General features: G+C 41.8%; 1 protein-coding gene across 1 annotated transcript in view; it reads left to right on the top strand.

The window, feature by feature from the left end:
* Positions 1-17,367, top strand: part of LOC103461768 (titin-like) — a 155,957-nt gene that overhangs the window by 26,623 nt on the left and 111,967 nt on the right. The window contains exons 34-54 of the mRNA XM_017309370.1: positions 197-3,862; positions 4,335-4,613; positions 4,803-5,369; positions 5,566-5,847; positions 5,933-6,211; positions 6,298-6,579; positions 6,662-6,940; positions 7,029-7,316; positions 7,418-7,696; positions 7,790-8,071; positions 8,451-8,729; positions 11,617-11,898; positions 12,424-12,702; positions 12,783-13,064; positions 13,143-13,421; positions 13,520-13,807; positions 13,904-14,182; positions 14,265-14,546; positions 14,702-14,980; positions 15,149-15,427; positions 15,615-15,893. Coding sequence (XP_017164859.1) covers positions 197-3,862; positions 4,335-4,613; positions 4,803-5,369; positions 5,566-5,847; positions 5,933-6,211; positions 6,298-6,579; positions 6,662-6,940; positions 7,029-7,316; positions 7,418-7,696; positions 7,790-8,071; positions 8,451-8,729; positions 11,617-11,898; positions 12,424-12,702; positions 12,783-13,064; positions 13,143-13,421; positions 13,520-13,807; positions 13,904-14,182; positions 14,265-14,546; positions 14,702-14,980; positions 15,149-15,427; positions 15,615-15,893 — 9,570 coding nt within the window. The remainder of the gene's footprint in view (positions 1-196; positions 3,863-4,334; positions 4,614-4,802; positions 5,370-5,565; positions 5,848-5,932; positions 6,212-6,297; positions 6,580-6,661; positions 6,941-7,028; positions 7,317-7,417; positions 7,697-7,789; positions 8,072-8,450; positions 8,730-11,616; positions 11,899-12,423; positions 12,703-12,782; positions 13,065-13,142; positions 13,422-13,519; positions 13,808-13,903; positions 14,183-14,264; positions 14,547-14,701; positions 14,981-15,148; positions 15,428-15,614; positions 15,894-17,367) is intronic.

Genomic DNA, 17,367 nt, shown 5'->3' with positions numbered 1-17,367 from the left:
TATTTTTGAACAAAGATAGTGTTTAGTGTTAGCTTGTTTTAACGATATGTTTGTATTACATCAGCATCTCATCCTGAAGTCAAATACAACTCGTCTGTAAATGAAAAAAAACTTTGATTTGAAACACTTTGATTTCACTTGAGCTGATTGATGCTGGAATGTGTGATTTACCTTCAACTGTCATTACTCCACTCAGCCTTTTCTAGCTCAACGATCACGGTGGAAGAGGAAACCCAGGAGTCACACTACACTGGCTTAAAATTAGCCGACAAAACCAGAACACTTGAACTCAAACCAGAAACTAAGCGCTTCTCCAGCTCTTTGGAGAGGAAAAAAGAAAAACCTGTTTTCCTTAGCAAACTTTCTCCAGCAACTGCAGTTGTTGGACAAACTTTTGCCTTTACTGTCAAAGTGTCTGGATTCCCAAAGCCCACTGTTCAATGGTTCCACAATGGGCAGACAATAACCAGTTCATCAGTTTATAYGTTTATTCATGAACAAGATGAGTACAGTTTAGTTATTAACAAAGTTCAAAGAGAATTTGAGGGAGAGTACTCCTGCACAGTCAGCAACAGATTTGGCCAGTCRACCTGCTCTTCTTATCTTCATGTTCAGTTAAAGGAGCCAGGAGGAGAGAAAAGAGTTGATGACAAAGCACCTGCAGCAACTGGTCAACCTCCAAAGTTCATGAAAGCTATAGAGTCAGTTCAGTTATCAGAGGGTGGGCAATGTTTTTTCAGGTATATGCTGACTGGAGAGCCTCTCCCTGATGTTCAGTGGTTCAAAGGAAGCATCCATATTGAGCCTGCTGGCTTTAACATGATGGTGAACAACCCAGATGGATCAGGCTTTTTSAGTATCATGAGTGTTAAACAAGAACATAGTGGTATCTACACATGTAAGGCATTCAACYCATATGGAGAAGACTCTTGTAGTGCTGAGCTGCTGGTACTCAAYGAAAAATCTCAAGAARAGCACCAGTTCATCCAAAAAACTAAAGGCTTGAAGATATCACTAACCGAGCAAAGCACAGAGTCTCGGGTGTATCATGAAAGAAGCCGGTCTGATCAGATGATTTATACCATTAGCACTGAAGACCGACAGATTATTCCTAGCGAGGAGGTGGAAACCCTCCAAGAGCTGAATATCTCTGCTGCTACTCTTCAAAARGAGCAACTGACCCACMAAGCTGCCCTTCTGCAGTCTCATGAAATTCATGAGAGTGTTTCCTTGACTCCAGCCCATCCCCCAGAGGTSTTGGCTGTTCCTACAAAGCAACTTCCCAAGGCCTCTTTCTTATCTTCAGTCCAGGAGAGACAGAATATAACAGAGCAGCACTCAGAGAGAATCCTGAGTCCTGAGGTAGTTGAACTAGAGTTCTCAAAAGAACAACAATCTAAAATCCTGTCAGCTACATCTGAGGAGGTCCTTTCCCTGACCACTGTGAGAGCCGAGCCTTTGACGGACCGGACTCCAGAGCACATGCAGACCACAACTGAGCCCAAGCAGCTTGTCAGCAGCTACCAAGTASAATCTGCTTTACCCATCCTTGCTGATGTGTCAGATTCTGTGGAGCGACCAAAGGAGGAGAGGGGTTTTAGAGTTCAAGAGGGGGTTAAGATTTTATACTCTTCTCAATCTGCTGAGCAGTTGTTGCTTACAGAAACACACTCTGAGGCTCTGCTAGCTTTWGAACCTGCCGTTAAACCACAAATTGAAAAAGAACAATCTAAACCAGTGCTAGCAGCAGTKAGTGAAACCAGGGTGGCTCTATCTAAAGAGCAGAAATATGAAACAAAGATAACAGAGCAAGAAAGCATCCAGCCAAGTAAAGATAAGATATGTAAATCTGCTATAGTAACTGAGGAGAAATATCAGGTTCAGGGTGAACAGACAGTACAGGTGGCACCTCTACAGACTCCGACGTGTCTGCAGACTAGTTGTGAGGATAAACAAGTTTTAAATTTGCAAGTTATCACTGATCAGGGTGTTTTAGAGTCTGAGGGAAGACTCAGCAGTGAAAAGCTCCCAATGGAGCTGGCAGACATGGCTAAGAATCCAACTTTGCTGTACTCTGTGACTCAAGAAGAACAGAGGACTGTGGTATGTGAGGCAACTTCAGAGTTCACAACAGAACCCGACTATGCATCTGTTCAGCCAAAGAAAGAGCAACCACAGCCAAGATACCTCCAGTCAAGCCATTCTGTATCAGTTTTACCAAAAGAAGGCATCATTGYCTTTACTAAACCTGATCAGCAGGTGGCATTACCAAAACAGGAGCGGGCTCGAAGCCATGCTGCATCCTCAGAGACACACAGAGAGATCAGAGCAGAGTGTCATAAAGACCTCAATGTATCTGTGGATGGGAYTAAGGCACAGTATCAGACTGAATCTAGACCTCCAAACATTCTTGGTGTGTCCTCCCAGCYCCTGCACCTTCCAAAGGAGACCCCTTTCACTGAAAGCTTCAGAGAGCAGCGAGCATTAGTTCAGAGAGAGGATCAGTGGAATATTATGCAGTCCTTGAGCGTCACAGACACTCAGRTTTTAGAGGAGGGTCACACTGCCAGTCTTCACACTGATGAGAAATTCAAGCCWGAATCAAAAGTTGAACCAAAGATCCCAAAGAGACCTGTATTCATAGAAGAAAAAGCAGTTGCAACTGAAAGGTGCGCCGTCTTAGAGGCTGCTGAGCAGGATTTTGCAATGCAGATCCAGGAGGGACAATCAGTCCGGCAGTCTGTGYTGTTAGAGGAAAAGCGKGTCCTTCTGGTAGAACAATCAAGTGAGATACATAAACCAGAAGCTTCCACTGTCAGTGTCAAGACACAACCTAAAGGTGTTRTTTTTATTCATGAGTCTCAGGGCGCTCATGCTCTACCTAAAGAAYTCAACTTTGTTCTTAATATCCCAAAACCATCAAGTATGACTATTCGGCGTCAGCTGAGAGAAGCTCTTCAGTCTGCTGTGGCCAGTGATCAACCAGTCTTACTAGCAGAAGTGGTGGGGAAGTTAGAAACAGTGGAGATACAGGAGGTCAAAGTTCAACGAGAGCCCAGGCGGACCACATTCACATATCTGATCACGTCGCCTGGTGTCCCACTGGAGATCACACTGTCCTTCCAAGGAGAATATTCTCAGAAAGCTGATCTTAAGTCTGAGCTGCAGGTAGCTCTGCAGGCTATGGTTTTCCAGGAGCAGCAAAGTCTTTCATCAGAACAGCAAGGCATATTGCTAATTGACAGACCTCAGAAAGCTCAGGTCAGCTCAGCACCCTCTAAAGAGATGTTGTCAACCATGATGGACTCAGTGGTGGTGGCAGAGAGTGTTGTTGKGTTTCCTCCAGAARCATCTCATTCTGCAGAAGTCAGAACTGAATTGATGGGTTCTTTCCAAAGTGCAACAATTGAGAGCCACACTGAGACCCATGAATCCAAGAAAGTGAGTCGGACAGAATTTACATCAGAGAGGGACATTACTGAAGTGACCACCTTGACAGCTGTAGAGAAACACAGAGAAACCAGAGAGGAGTATCTTTCAGAGGCCATCCTAATCAGTGAGTCCTCTGACAGCCGTATTGATTATCCTGTTGTTATTGAGTCTCTGGAGGATGTTTGTGCTGAAATAAATGATAAAGCTGTTTTTACCACTACTATCAAGTATGCCACCAAGGTTAACTGGTTTTTCAATGGCCAGCTAGTGAAATCTGGTAAAGAGTTMAAGTGTTCTGAAGACCGTGACACATACACACTAATTGTCAACAAAGTTGTCAAGGAGAGGCATCAAGGAGAATATGTCTGTGAGGCTGAGAATGAAGTCGGCAGGACTACAACATCTTCAAGACTCACTGTGGTCTCAAAAGGTTTGATGATGGACAGTTCTTTGTTATCATCATCAACTAACTTCACACATTAGCTTATATCATGTTCTGCTGTCTCTAGACCTCCAAAAAATGGATTTAAATTAGGAAGTTTGAGGTTTTAATCAGAGACSAGAACCCTCCTCACATTTCCTGTCTCCCATCTGCACTTCTCCATAAACATGCCATCCTCACATCCATCCCTCTTTCCTTCTAGGAATTACCTTCCATGTTGTTCAGCACCTGCCATTCCTCATCCTCGGTCCATTCCTTGCATGCATACCTTTTTTCCCCTCAACCTAACCCTGAGACAACTTTCCTCCTCCACAGTCATCACTGGATTCATTTCTTTGAGTCACTCTTCATTCCAGGGCTACTACAGCTCAGCTGTTCAGAAAAATAGTCAGCTTTGTTTCCATTCAGACTGCTTTACTCACTTTGTCATTTCTTTTTCCTTTCTCTCCCCAAAAYACAGTGAAACCTGTGTTCAAACACAGAATTGTTCCTTTGGAGATCAACATCGGCAACTCTGCCAGATTTGAATGTGACACAGAGGATGCTCCAAATGTGAACTTCAAGTGGTTCAAAGATGGTCACCCCATCAAAGAGGGTGATAAATAYAGGATCATCAGTCGCTTCACTGCTTCTTCCCTGGAAATTCTGAGCCCATCGAAGGATGACAGCGGAGAGTATACCTGCAAGGCATCCAATCAACATGGCAGTGATGAATGCTCTGSTTCTCTCGGTGTGACGGGTAAGACCAATGCATGTTTCCTCCTTTTTCGGTGTTTGACTTAGGGCGTTTCCAGGAGTTTATCCATATTTTGAGCTAAACAGATTTGTTTTTGTACTTTTATACTTTTTCCCCCCTCTTGGTTTTCGTGGTTCTACTACACAGTATGACATTTTACCACTAACATCTTTTCATTCTTAATCTTTGTAGAGAAACTTCCTCCAGTTTTTCAAACTAAACCTGACAACCAGACTCTGTATGTTGGAAAGAGGGCACTCATACAGTGTGTAATAGGAGGATCTGTTCCTCTAAATGTTGTGTGGCTAAAAGACCACCAGGTTTTGCCCTCTGTGTCAGAACACTACCAAACCGTTTGTGAAAAGAACAAGCACACTCTTGAGATCAAAACGCTTGAGGCAGCAGACCGTGGGCTATATGTGTGCAGGGCATCTAATAACGTTGGGATGGCTGAGTGCAGCATGGAGCTGCGTGTTGTTGATAAGCCCAACTTTGTAAAGCCCCTGGGTTTGGTTGCTGCCGTGGTGGGAGCTCCTCTTCACCTGGAATGTCAGGTGGATGAGGACACAGGAGTCACCGTTACCTGGACCAGAGATGGTAGGAAAGTCCACCAATCTCCAGACTGTAAACTGTCTTTTGAGAATAAGACAGTAAATCTTGATATACTAAAAACCACTCTGAAAGATTGTGGGAATTATGTGTGTATGGTGGCAAATGATGCTGGAAGTGCTTCTTGCTCCGCTTCTGTCAAAGTACAAGGTAAGTTATTTATATTCCAGTCTTTTTAGTCCTTCAGAAAACCAAGAATACAAACTTAGTTTTTTATGTTCTTGGTGTCTCATGTGAAATAGATTGTTTTTCTCATCTTATGAGTTTTGTTTTCAATGCTGGTTTCTTGTTTTTAAACTACATCTTCAACTCCATATAACGGTTCTGACTAACCATACCCCTACAGAGCCGCCAGTCTTTGTAAAGAGACTGGAGGGTACAAYAGTTTGGAAGCGAGGTAGCACAGCTCGGCTGCAGTGCACCATCAAAGGATCCCCCGAGCTTCACACCACCTGGTTCTTCAATAACAGTGAGCTGTCCAGCGGTGGCAGATACGCTGCCAGCTTTAAGGACGGTGTCGCCACTCTTGAGATAAACAATGTCACGTTGAGTGACGGCGGGAGCTACAGCTGTGAGGTTCTGAACGAGTCAGGTTGTGAGAGCTGCAGCACCAAAGTGACAGTTAAAGGTGTGCAGCATTTGAAATTATTTTTCATTTAAAATACAATATGGCATATACGTTTGTCTTTACCAAGCTGTTCGTTCCCCATTAGAACCTCCATCGTTCATTAAGGATGCACCCTCCATAGAAGCAGTGAGAGGATCAATAGCTGTGTTGGACTGTGAGATTGCAGGTTCTGCACCATTTGAAGTAACTTGGAAAAAGAACAAGAAACGCTTGTCCTCAGATAAAAAGTACAGAGTAGTGTCACAAGGATCACTGACCTCTCTGGAGATCCACACATTTGAGAGCGCTGATGCCGGTGAATATGAATGTGTTGTTTCAAATGAGGTCGGCTCAGTGACCTCTAACTCCATGGTTAAACAGAAAGGTTAGTTTTAAAAAAAACATCAGCATGATTTTGACTTTAGGTTCCTCAGTAGCTATTAAAGTTTGCTATAATTGATGCCATTTCAGAGCCACCTGTCTTCTCAAAGAGGATTGAGAGTTCTACAGTGTTGTTGGGAAATACGGTGAAACTACAAGGAGTAGTGAAAGGCTCAGCTCCAATTTCTATAAAATGGCTGAAAGACTCTAAGTTGTTAATAGATGATGACTCCAGTGTCACAACAACATTTGAGAACAACATCCCTTGCATTTCCTTCACTTCTGTTGGGATAAAACATGGTGGCAAATATACTTGCATTGCTGAAAACGAGGCAGGGCAGCAGAAATGCGAGGCTGTTCTCACCATTCAAGGTTAGAACTCACTTAAATTTACTAGCTATTCTCCCAGTTAATCTGTTAGTTTATAAAGCCTAAACCTTGTGTTATGTTTTAGAACCGGCTAAGATCATAGAGAAAGCAGCGTCCATCAGTGTTACAGTTGGTGAACCAGCTACACTTGAGTGCACCATCTCTGGAAGCCCTGAGCTCAAAGTCAGATGGTTCAAAGATGGCAAAGAGATGATTAGCAGTCGTAAATATAAGATGACTCTGAAGGAGAACACCGCTGTTCTGAAGATACTTTCAGCAGATAGAGGAGACACATCTGAGTACAAGATGGAGGTGTCCAATAAAGTCGGAAAAGACGAGTGCACATGCTCAGTCACAGTTATAGGTTAGTTTCAGTCAGAAATACATAATTATTTCAACTCAAAAACAGACCTTTTGTCACAGTTCCGTGTTTGGCTTGTCCTTCCACACAGATCGTGCGGTTCCACCGTCCTTCACTAAAACTCTAAAAAAGATGGATGGAAGTATTGGTAGTAATTCTACCTTGGAGTGCAGAGTTGCTGGATCACAGCCAATTGTTGTTTCTTGGTTCAAAGACGACAAAGAAATTCACAGTGATGATAAATACAAGCTTGATTTCAGTGAAAGTGCAGCCTCTGTGACAATTACACGTCTTGATCAAAGCGATGGAGGAGTTTATACGTGTCGGGCTTCAAACAAGGCCGGAGAAAATGAGACCAGTGGAACACTGACAGTCAAAGGTTAGAGAAGTTTCAATGTCTTAGGTCTACTAGGAAATTAACAACAGATACAACTGAGCAAAGGTTACTGATAGGCTTAAAACATGAATGTTGTTTTACAGAACCTCCAGCTTTCACAGTAAAACCCGAGTCGCAGGATGTTGCACCAGGAACCAACGTTGTGATAAAAACAGCCTTCACTGGGTCTGCGCCTCTGGTGGTTAAATGGTTCAGAGAGGAGAAAGAGATTTTCTCTGCAGGAAAGTGTATCATAAAAAAAGATGTCTCCTCAAGCTCTTTAGAGCTTTATTCTGTAAAACCCAGTGAATCTGCTAAATATACCTGCCAAGTATCAAATGATGCTGGGAAAGTGGATTGCACCGCCATCCTCTTCGTGAAAGGTTCTGCTTCCATCTTTCATCTGCCAACTTGTTAACTTCCTAACACTAACCATTTTTCAAAGTTTACTGTAATTGCTCTTGTGTAATTTACAGAGGCCCCCACGTTCACAATGAAGCTTGAGCCTTCACGGCTCCTAAAAGCTGGACAGCCTCTGAAGCTGTCCTGCAAAGTACAGGGAACTCCTGTAATTTCCATCACATGGATGAAAAATGGCTCAGAAATCATTTCTGACCACAGACACTTGATGTCCTTTGAGAGCTCAGTAGGCTCTCTGGAGGTGGAGAACTGCTGTATAAAAGACAGTGGGGAGTATGTGTGTTTGGCTTCTAGTGAGGCCGGGAGAGATCAATGCAGCTGCTCAGTAACCGTCAAAGGTTAGTGCTGTCCTAAGAAGCTGTCCTCTACAAACTGATCCTACTGTCTGGTCCACATTGTTCCATCTTTCAATCCTTAGTTATCTTTTGTTGGATGAATGAATTAACTCCAGTGTGAATGTTAATATATGTAACAACCTATGAATAGAACTACCAGTGTAGACATGAAAACATGACAGCAAATGGCTGTAGAGGTAATAGCAAGCTAAAAGCCAAAGTAAAGCATAATATAAAGGAAGGTACGTTTTCTGAATGGTGCTGGAAGATGTTTTTAGCAAAAAGTCCCTTGATGGATTATGTGGACCAGATTTGCCTCGTCAGATGAAGCTTTCCTTTCAGATATTATTGTTGAATGTTACTTTTATTATCTTTCTCATAGAGCCTCCAGTGTTTATAAAGCCTTTTGAATCAGCTGAGTTTTTGAAGGGATCTGACATTGTCCTGACAGGAACCGTTTCAGGTTCCCCGCCATTTGAAATAAATTGCTTCCTCAATGATAAGCTGATCAGAAGCAACAAAAAACATCAGATCCATGTTCAAAAAGACACAGTCACTCTTCAGATATCTGACTGTGACAGCAGGGATGATGGGACGTACCGCTGCACGGTTGCAAATGATGCTGGGGAGACTACTTGTTCTTGCCAGGTTTCTTTGAAAGGTTAGTCAAACGAATGTCTTGTGCTGTTACCCCAAGTTGTCTGCTGCATGCTTCTCAGTTTCATGGAAAGCTTTGTGTATGATGAAATGTCAGGTGATTTATTTGCTCATTTTCCAGGTTTCCAGAAAACTGTTTTCTTTATGCATTGTTTAGATCAGATAATTAACAAGGTTTAGCTTCAGCCTAGATTCTTCAGTCTCACTTGTGGTCTTCTTTCACTAGAACCACCATCATTTATTGAAAGACCACAGGACATGTCCTGCATGGTGGGCTCTGAAATCTCTTTGAAATGCATGTGTTCTGGAGCACTTCCCATGACGTTCCGATGGAACTCGGATGGTCACGAGCTCGCTGAAGACGAGCATGTTAAGATGTCYTATGAAACCAACAGTGCTGAGTTGAATTTGAAAAATGCCCAGTTATCCCACAGTGGGAAATATGTGTGTGAGGCTGAGAACAAAGTTGGGACTCAGAGATGTACCGCCATGGTCACGGTGACAGGTTTGTCACATTTGTTTGAAAATATCATCTTAACTCTTTGCTTAAATGTTCAGCTTTAAGCTTCATTAACACAGTGGGTTCAGCTGTGTCCTGTGTTGGTGTCGTAGAGCTAAAGTCTGTGCGTGTCAATGTTGGTTACCCAGTAAGGCTTGGATGAATGGTTATGAGACTTTTTGGGATTTAGTTTGATATCAGAACGGAAATTCAGGAATTCAATCTGCTTTGGATCTATCATACATAGGCCAGCTAAGGATGGACTTGTTCTGTAATTTTGGATTAAATTTTTGTTTTCAATCGCAATGTTTTGTTTAGGGGATGTTATATTATATGAAAGCTGAAACGTTTGGTTTTAACAACATTATTTATCAACATTGACTGTTTTATGCGGTTTTATGCTGTGATTTCATGCATGCCACCACTGATCACCATAAAATGTTCTATGATTCTAAATGTTATTTAGGAGCAAAACAGAATTATCTCATTTTTCCACTGGGTTTTTTCTTAATGCTCTGGTGATTATTCTGCTTTTATTTCTTCTGTTGTCAAGTCCAATGATTTTTACTTAAACTAAAGACTCAGTTTTTGTTGAACTCATAGACACAAAGGTTTCTGGTTATGCAGAAGTATATATGGTTTGTCTTTTAGCTGAAGCTCAAGTTTGCATGTCAAATACAATATGTTGTTTTGATRTTATGTTAACCCACAAAATAGCTCTGTTAGTGCATCTGATAGTGGCTGAAGTTACGGTTGAAGGGTCTGATCTAATCCTGTAAGATAGTGTTGTAGATAATTCCTACTTTTTGTCTGTGGAAACTGTTTTGGGTCAGTACCATAAGTATTGTGACAGTAGAAATATTGCATCATGGGTCATTTTACATTACAAACATAATTTCTCTCTCTCTTTGGTCCTGCTTTGGGAGAACCTCCAGTCTTGTCTTTCTGTGGAAGATTGTTAGTTCTTTTGTTGGTTATTCATTTGCTCACAAAAATAATTTCAAGACTAAGCATGCCAGTGAGYAGAAGCTCTTAAAGTTTTTTGCTGCTGTTTTGACTTGTGAAGTGAAATATCATTATGTAAATAAGGCCCAGTAGAATAAATGTTGTCCCACTAATTATGCACAAGGTTTTTATGCTTAAGATTTAACATACACTCATCTCACTGCTCCTGGGTTATAAATCCACTGTAAGGACATATAGAAGCAGAGGTACTAAAGACAGCTTAATATTAATGTGCTGGTTAATATTAAATTCAGTTTGCTTGAGCTTCACAGGTAAGTGTCAAATTGCTCAAAGATGGTAGAAATTTTCAGTCAGAAATCATTTAGTTGTCAATGAGAACTACCTCAGTCCATGTACAATTCAATCGTTTCAGCTGGAAGAGAGCCATGCAGGTCTTCTAAGTTAATGTAGTGTTGCAACGTTGACGATGGTCTTGGGTAAATCTTCATAGATACACAACTAATTATAGACCAATGTTGTTTGAAACAGATGCTGTGACTCCTCCTACATTTGTTAAGAAATTATCAAACATCCAAGCAGTGATGGGTTCAGTGGTCACGATGGAGTGCAAACTGTCAGGCTCTCTTCCATTTGTTGTCGAGTGGCACAAAGGAAAACAAAGGATCAGCAAGAGTTCTAAGTACAAGCTTGTGCACATTGGAAGCACTGTTTCCCTGGAGCTAAAACTGACTGAAGGTCGCGACACAGGAGAGTATTCCTGTAAAGTCGCAAATGAAGCTGGCAGCTGTGTATGCAGTGGAATTCTTACAGCTAAAGGTTAGCTTTCAGATTTAATATTATTCTTTAAAAAGTAGTCATAGACATAGGTGTCATAATAACTTCTCTGTATGGGTTTTAGTGCCACCGAGATTTCTGGTGGACATCAAGCCTCAAACGGTTATTCCACAGTCAACGGTGACCTTCAGAGGAGTCTTTGAAGGGACTCCCCCATTTACAGTGGAATGGTTTAAGGATGGCATCAAACTYGTTGCTGGATCCTCGTGTACAATCAGTTTAGAGAAATACTCTTCTTCATTGGAGCTCAASTCAGTCGAGGCCATGCAAAGTGGAGTTTATTCTTGCCAAGTTAGCAATGAAGCCGGCACAGTGACAAACGCAGCAGAGTTGTTGGTGAAAGGTTGGACTATTCTTTTTTTTTGTCCAGCAACATCTTTCATTTAACCCATCTTTTTTCATCATTTTTACCGCTCCTYTGTCTTCATTCTGAACCATTTATCGTCTCCCAGCGATATTTGTGTTGTCTTTGACATCGCCTTCCTCCCATCGCAGCATTCAGTCGCCTGCCTGCATTCTGCATCCATCCCAAAGGTGCTCGAGTGTTGCTTTATGTTGGCAAAAGTAACCTAATCTTTTTTTGACTTCACAGAGCCTCCTCGGTTTATCGTGAAACTGCCTYCCACAACCTTTGTGAAGCTGTGTGAGGGACTCCGTTTAGAATGCAAGACCAACAGCGCACGCTCCTTGAAAATGTGCTGGTACAAAAATGACCAAAAGATAAGCGACGAAGGCAATTATAAAGCCATGTTTGTTGATTCGACTGCATACCTCCAGCTACACTCTGCAAAGCTCGAGGATAATGGAGTCTACACATGTGAGRTTCATAATGATGCTGGCAGTGCAAGCTGCAGCACCACTCTCACAGTTCAAGGTCAGCTATCGAACAGATTTCTTGGTGATATGTTACACTGTGGATTTGCCCCCTCTGAAGTTCAGAAGCATGAAAGAGAAGRAATGAATGTCCTGTGATGCAAATTTTGTTTGAGTGTGTCATGAATATCKTTAGAACWKAGTTTGAAAATGCCAGCATGGAAACCATCAAACCTTCCATGTGTCATATAGCATGAGTCTGAGAGGTCTCCATGTTCAGTGACATGCTTTTTCTCAGTTTTGGTGGAATGATCTTGGGTACATCCCATTTTAATTACATTAAATTCTCTTTTTTGTCTAAAGAAGCTACAGTGTGATCATACAGTAGCATGAACATTATTTAAGTGTTGCCTTACCATAGAGGATTGCTTTTGTAAAGACCAGGAAGGATCCCTCAAGCATGGACTGAACTTTGCCATAAGCCTGATCATGAAATTGARCCCAGTGCTTGGATAAACTGCTTGTCATAAAGGTTTGCCTGTTCATGAAGATAAATTCTCTTAATGTATCAAAACATATTTTCCAGAGTCTCCATCCTTTACTAAAACTCCCAACCCAGTGGAGGGAATTCAAGGRARAGATGCCAGTCTTTACTGTGAGATGTATGGCACTCCACCATTCCAGGTTAACTGGTACAAAGACAAACGGCCCTTAAAAGAGARTTGGAAACATAAGATTGTTRGTGTGGGCAACTCTGCTACTCTTCATGTCATGAAACTTGAGCAGAATGATGTTGGCCTGTATGAGTGCAAGGTGTCAAACAATGTAGGAAGTGAGTTCTGTTGGACTTCTATCAAACTAAAAGGTTTGTACCAARTYAGTGGACAATTTCTAAAACTCARTTTACAGAGGATCCTCACCTGTGATCTTTTTTTAAATGTTCAGAACKACCAGCGTTTGTCACAAAGCTCATCGACCAGTCCGTAAGAATCGGCCAGCAACTGACACTGACAGCCACAGTGAAAGGCTCTGAGCCTTTGACTGTGTCCTGGGTCCAGGACAAGGACCATGTCCTTAGAGACGGTGATAACAGGAAGATAACCTTTGAGAACAACATAGCCACTCTTGTAGTTCCAGAAGCTGACTCAGCAACAGCCGGTAGATACACCTGCCAGCTGAGTAACGACTCAGGACTGGTGGAGTCAGTCTCCCAAGTTACTGTTTTAGGTGTGTAGAACTTTGCAYACAAGTTCACTACAATGCTACTATRSCATTAGCTCTAAAGTTTTCTTTCCACAACTTTAGAACCTGCTGCCATTGTGGACAGTCCAGAATCCATGAGTATCACATCAGGAGAAAATGCTTCTATTGAAGTTACAGTGTCTGGTTCAYCAGAACTGAAAACAAAATGGTTCAAGGACAACAAAGCACTCAGTTCTGGTGCCAAATATCAGACATYTTTCACAAAGAAAATTGCTGTTCTGAAGATCCGTTCTGCTGACAAAACGGATGCTGGAGAATATAAACTAGAGGTTGCAAATCACCTTGGTACAGCTTCTTGTAAAATCAAGCTCTCAGTCTCAGGTYGGTGAACTTTATGGAAATGCTCTCTTTATCCTATGAGAAAATGTATCCAACAGGTAGTTCAAAAAAGTGGCTCATAACATGTTCTTTGACTACAGATAAGTTGATTCCTCCAAGTTTCATAAAGAAGCTGAATGACACCCACTTTGTTGTGGGAAGGCCTGGTGAGATGGAGTGCAAAGCTTCTGGATCTTCTCCTTTAACAATTTCCTGGTTCCATAATGGCAGGGAGATCAAGAGTAGTCCCTCCTATGACATCAGCTCCACAGATAATAACTACAGACTGCGAATTTCAACYGTCGGCATGTCCGATTCTGGCAAATACACCTGTAAAGCAGTGAATGCTGCAGGAGCCAGTGAGACCAGTGCCTCATTTAATGTGACAGGTTAGTACAGACCTGCAGCCTTTAAGGATGGAATCCCATTGTTCTGGAAACCTATTACTTATCCCACAATCAATCTTTTTTTTTATCTTAAACCAGAACCTCCTTCATTTTTGGAAACTCCTGAACCCAAAGAAATCTTGCCTGGCAAAAATGTAACTTTCTTAGCTAAAGTAAAAGGCAGTGCCCCGCTRCAAGTCAAGTGGTTCAGGGGAGCCAAAGAAATGCAACATGGAAGAGGCTGTGAGATCTCATTTAAGGCTGATGTGGCCACCTTGGTGCTTCATAGAGTTGATAGATCCCATGCAGGAGAGTACACATGCCAGGTCATAAACAACGCAGGAAAGGAAAGCTGCCCTCTCCATCTTTTTGTGAAAGGTTTGTCAGCATGAAACTCTTCTAAGCATCTGCATTTAAAAGTGATTTTGGTGTAACTGATTATTGGAATTACCTCCCTTAGAGCCAGTCCACTTTGTGAAGAAGCTGAGAGATATTTCTTCTGAGAAGGGTAAGCCGCTGAGGCTTGAGGTCACTTTCTCAGGAACACCCAAGGTAAATGTGACCTGGAAGAARGATGGGAAACTCATCTGGGCCTCATATGAGTACACGGTGATCACCACAGACACCTCCTGCATCCTAGAGGTTCTTAACTCTGACAGAATGGAGGCAGCTGGCACATACTCTTGTGAAGTAGACAACGGAGTAGGAACTGACAAATGTGAAGCACAYATTTCAATTCTAGGTAAAAACAAAGGAACCCTTGCATGTTATGAGTTTAGTTCTTTATCTTCCACTCTAATACMTATTCTCTATCAATCTCTAATGATCTCATTCTTTAAGATATTCATTTGCAGCTTAACATTTGTACTAAAACCATCATCCTCATCTTTCATTTAGAGCGACCATACTTTGTCGATGGGATGGAGCCGGTGGAAGTAACAATGGGTGATGCAGTTACCCTGAAATGTCGTATTGCAGGAAGTCCTGATATCTCAGTAGCTTGGTTTAAGGCTGGTGGAAAACTGAGGAAATCCCCCATTTGCTCCATGGATTTCTCAAATGGTATTGCCTCTTTGAGTCTGGTCAAGACAGCTAAATCTGATGATGGTGAATACACCTGCAAGGTTGAGAACAGGGTCGGTTCCGCCTCTGCCACTTGCAGCGTTACAGTGAAAGGTGACGCTCGCATTTTATGCTCTATTTTCCAGATTAAAATAGTTTTGCGTTAAAAAAAATTATTCTTATGCTCAATGTGAATGTAGTAAAGGTGACTTTTTGGAAAAAAAAAAAAAAAAAAACACCTTTCTTGGGATAAATCTCTTAAATCATTATTGCCTTTCTTAGAGCCCGTGTGCTTTGTCAAGAAGCTGGAAGACACAACTTTTGTGGTTGGGCAGCCGCTGAAACTAGTCTGCACATACACTGGGAGCCCGAGGGTGTATGTGACGTGGAAAAAGGACAACAAGCTGATCTGGGCCTCTTATCAGTACAACGTTAAAACCACCGACTCTACCTGCATTCTGGAGGTTCTGAACAGTGACAGGCCTGAAGCAGCAGGAATATACACTTGTGAGATTTCTAATGGAGCTGGGAGTGATGTTTGCCACGCTCATGTCAGTCTAGGTAAAGTCAAAAACTGTTAACACTTGTGGTTTCACTTAATTTAACTAACTCCTCCAGCTACAGTAGCTCAAGAGGCTTTCTCTGCTCTTCAAAGAGTAATGCTATAATCATAACTGATTCAAACTACTTCTTTCATCCTGTCTGTTTGCATTCTCCACACAACTAACCCAAGCATTACCCCTCTCAGAACCCCCTCGCTTTGTGAACAAGCTGGAAGACACRTATTTCAAACTCCGGGAGCCTTTGACCCTGAAGTGCACATACACTGGGAGTCAGAGAATACATGTAACCTGGAAAAAAGATGACAAGTTAATCTGGGCCTCATACAAGTACAACGTCAAGACTTCTTATGATACATGCATCTTGGAAGTCCTCAACAGTGACCGAGTAGAAGCTGTGGGAAGATACACATGTGAAATTTCTAATGCAGCAGGAAGCGATGTCTGCCATGCTAATGTGAAATTAGGTAAACTCTTAATTCACTCACATGCATATTTCTTTGCAGGAATAACAAATCCATTTGTGTCTTCTTCGTAGTCTGTCATGTAACCAGCTTGCTTCAAAGACTAATTATCATCGTCATCTAACACTTCCATTGCTTACTGATTTTTTAGAACCTGTTCGGTTTGTGAAAAAGCTGAGAAACACTTTCTATAGAATTGGTCACTCTTTGACGCTGGAGTGCAAATTCACGGGCAGTCAGAGAATTTATGTCAGCTGGATGAAGGACAGCAAACCTGTCTGGGCTTCATATAAATACAACGTTAAAATGACTGACTTCTCCAGCATCCTGGAAGTTCTAAACAGTGACAGACGGGAAGCTGAAGGACAGTATTCTTGCGAGATTTCCAATTGTGAGGGTACTGACATCTGCCATGCTATGGTCAAGATAGATAAAACCACTACGATGTCCCATCATCATTGCTTTACTAATGATCAAATCATCATTGCCCACTCATATAACCAGTTATTTGCTAGATATTAACATAAATAACCCAAAACATTGGCTCTTGTAGAACCTGTGAGCTTCATTGAAAAGCTGGAAGACACAACGTTCAGGCTCGGGGAGCCGCTGTTGCTGTACTGTGGTTTCAATGGCAGCCCCAGGGTCTATGTGAGCTGGAAGAAAGAWGGCAGACCCATCTGGGCTTCTTTATAAGTACAACATAAAGACTACAGATAATTCCTCCATCTTGGAGGTTCTCAACAGTGACCGGCTAGAAGCAGCAAGAAGATATTCTTATGAAATCCCTAACTGAGAACAGTGCTATCTGCTCTGCCCAGGTCAAACTAGGTACAATACAAACCACAAAGGATAGCAGGAATGGAACATTGTTTTCAGTCTMTCTTAACCAGATAGACTGAAGCCTTAGTTTGGGAGATGCTCAGCAGTACCAGCTCAGTGRTATTTGGTATTAATCTCTTCTAAAAAAAAAAAAAATGTAAAAAGGCTTTTAATTTTTAGTTTTGGGAAATAATTTTTTTTTTTGACGACAGACAATATTTACACAAAAAAACTAATCACTTAAATATTTGGCTAAAATATTCATTAAAACGCACACTCTTTTGGAGTTTTCCTGTTTTCTAGTCTTCTTTGCAACATCAAATCTTTATCTATAACAGCAGAGAACATTGTTCCAGGCCCTAAAGCAGTCAAAAGAACATTATTTTGACTATTATAGTCAAATAATAATTAAAATTGTTCAAACATGATSCCTGCTAATTGAATAAAACACTTACCTGAATCTGTTAACCGGCAAACTTTGTGCATATTTTCAAGTTTGTACACATAGTTGTCCATACGCGGAAAAGCAATGCAACACAAGAAAATCGAAGAATGTTCAACTTTTGTCGTTGCCATTGCTATGGCGTCCCTTTGCTATCGCGTCCCGTTGCTATGACGTCCCTTTGCTATCATGTCCCTTTGCTATCACGTCCCG

The sequence above is a fragment of the Poecilia reticulata genome, linkage group LG2 (genome assembly GCF_000633615.1).
Source record: "Poecilia reticulata strain Guanapo linkage group LG2, Guppy_female_1.0+MT, whole genome shotgun sequence".
NCBI classification, from domain to species: Eukaryota; Metazoa; Chordata; class Actinopteri; order Cyprinodontiformes; family Poeciliidae; genus Poecilia; species Poecilia reticulata.
This window is presented reverse-complemented; position numbering and strand designations above follow the sequence as displayed.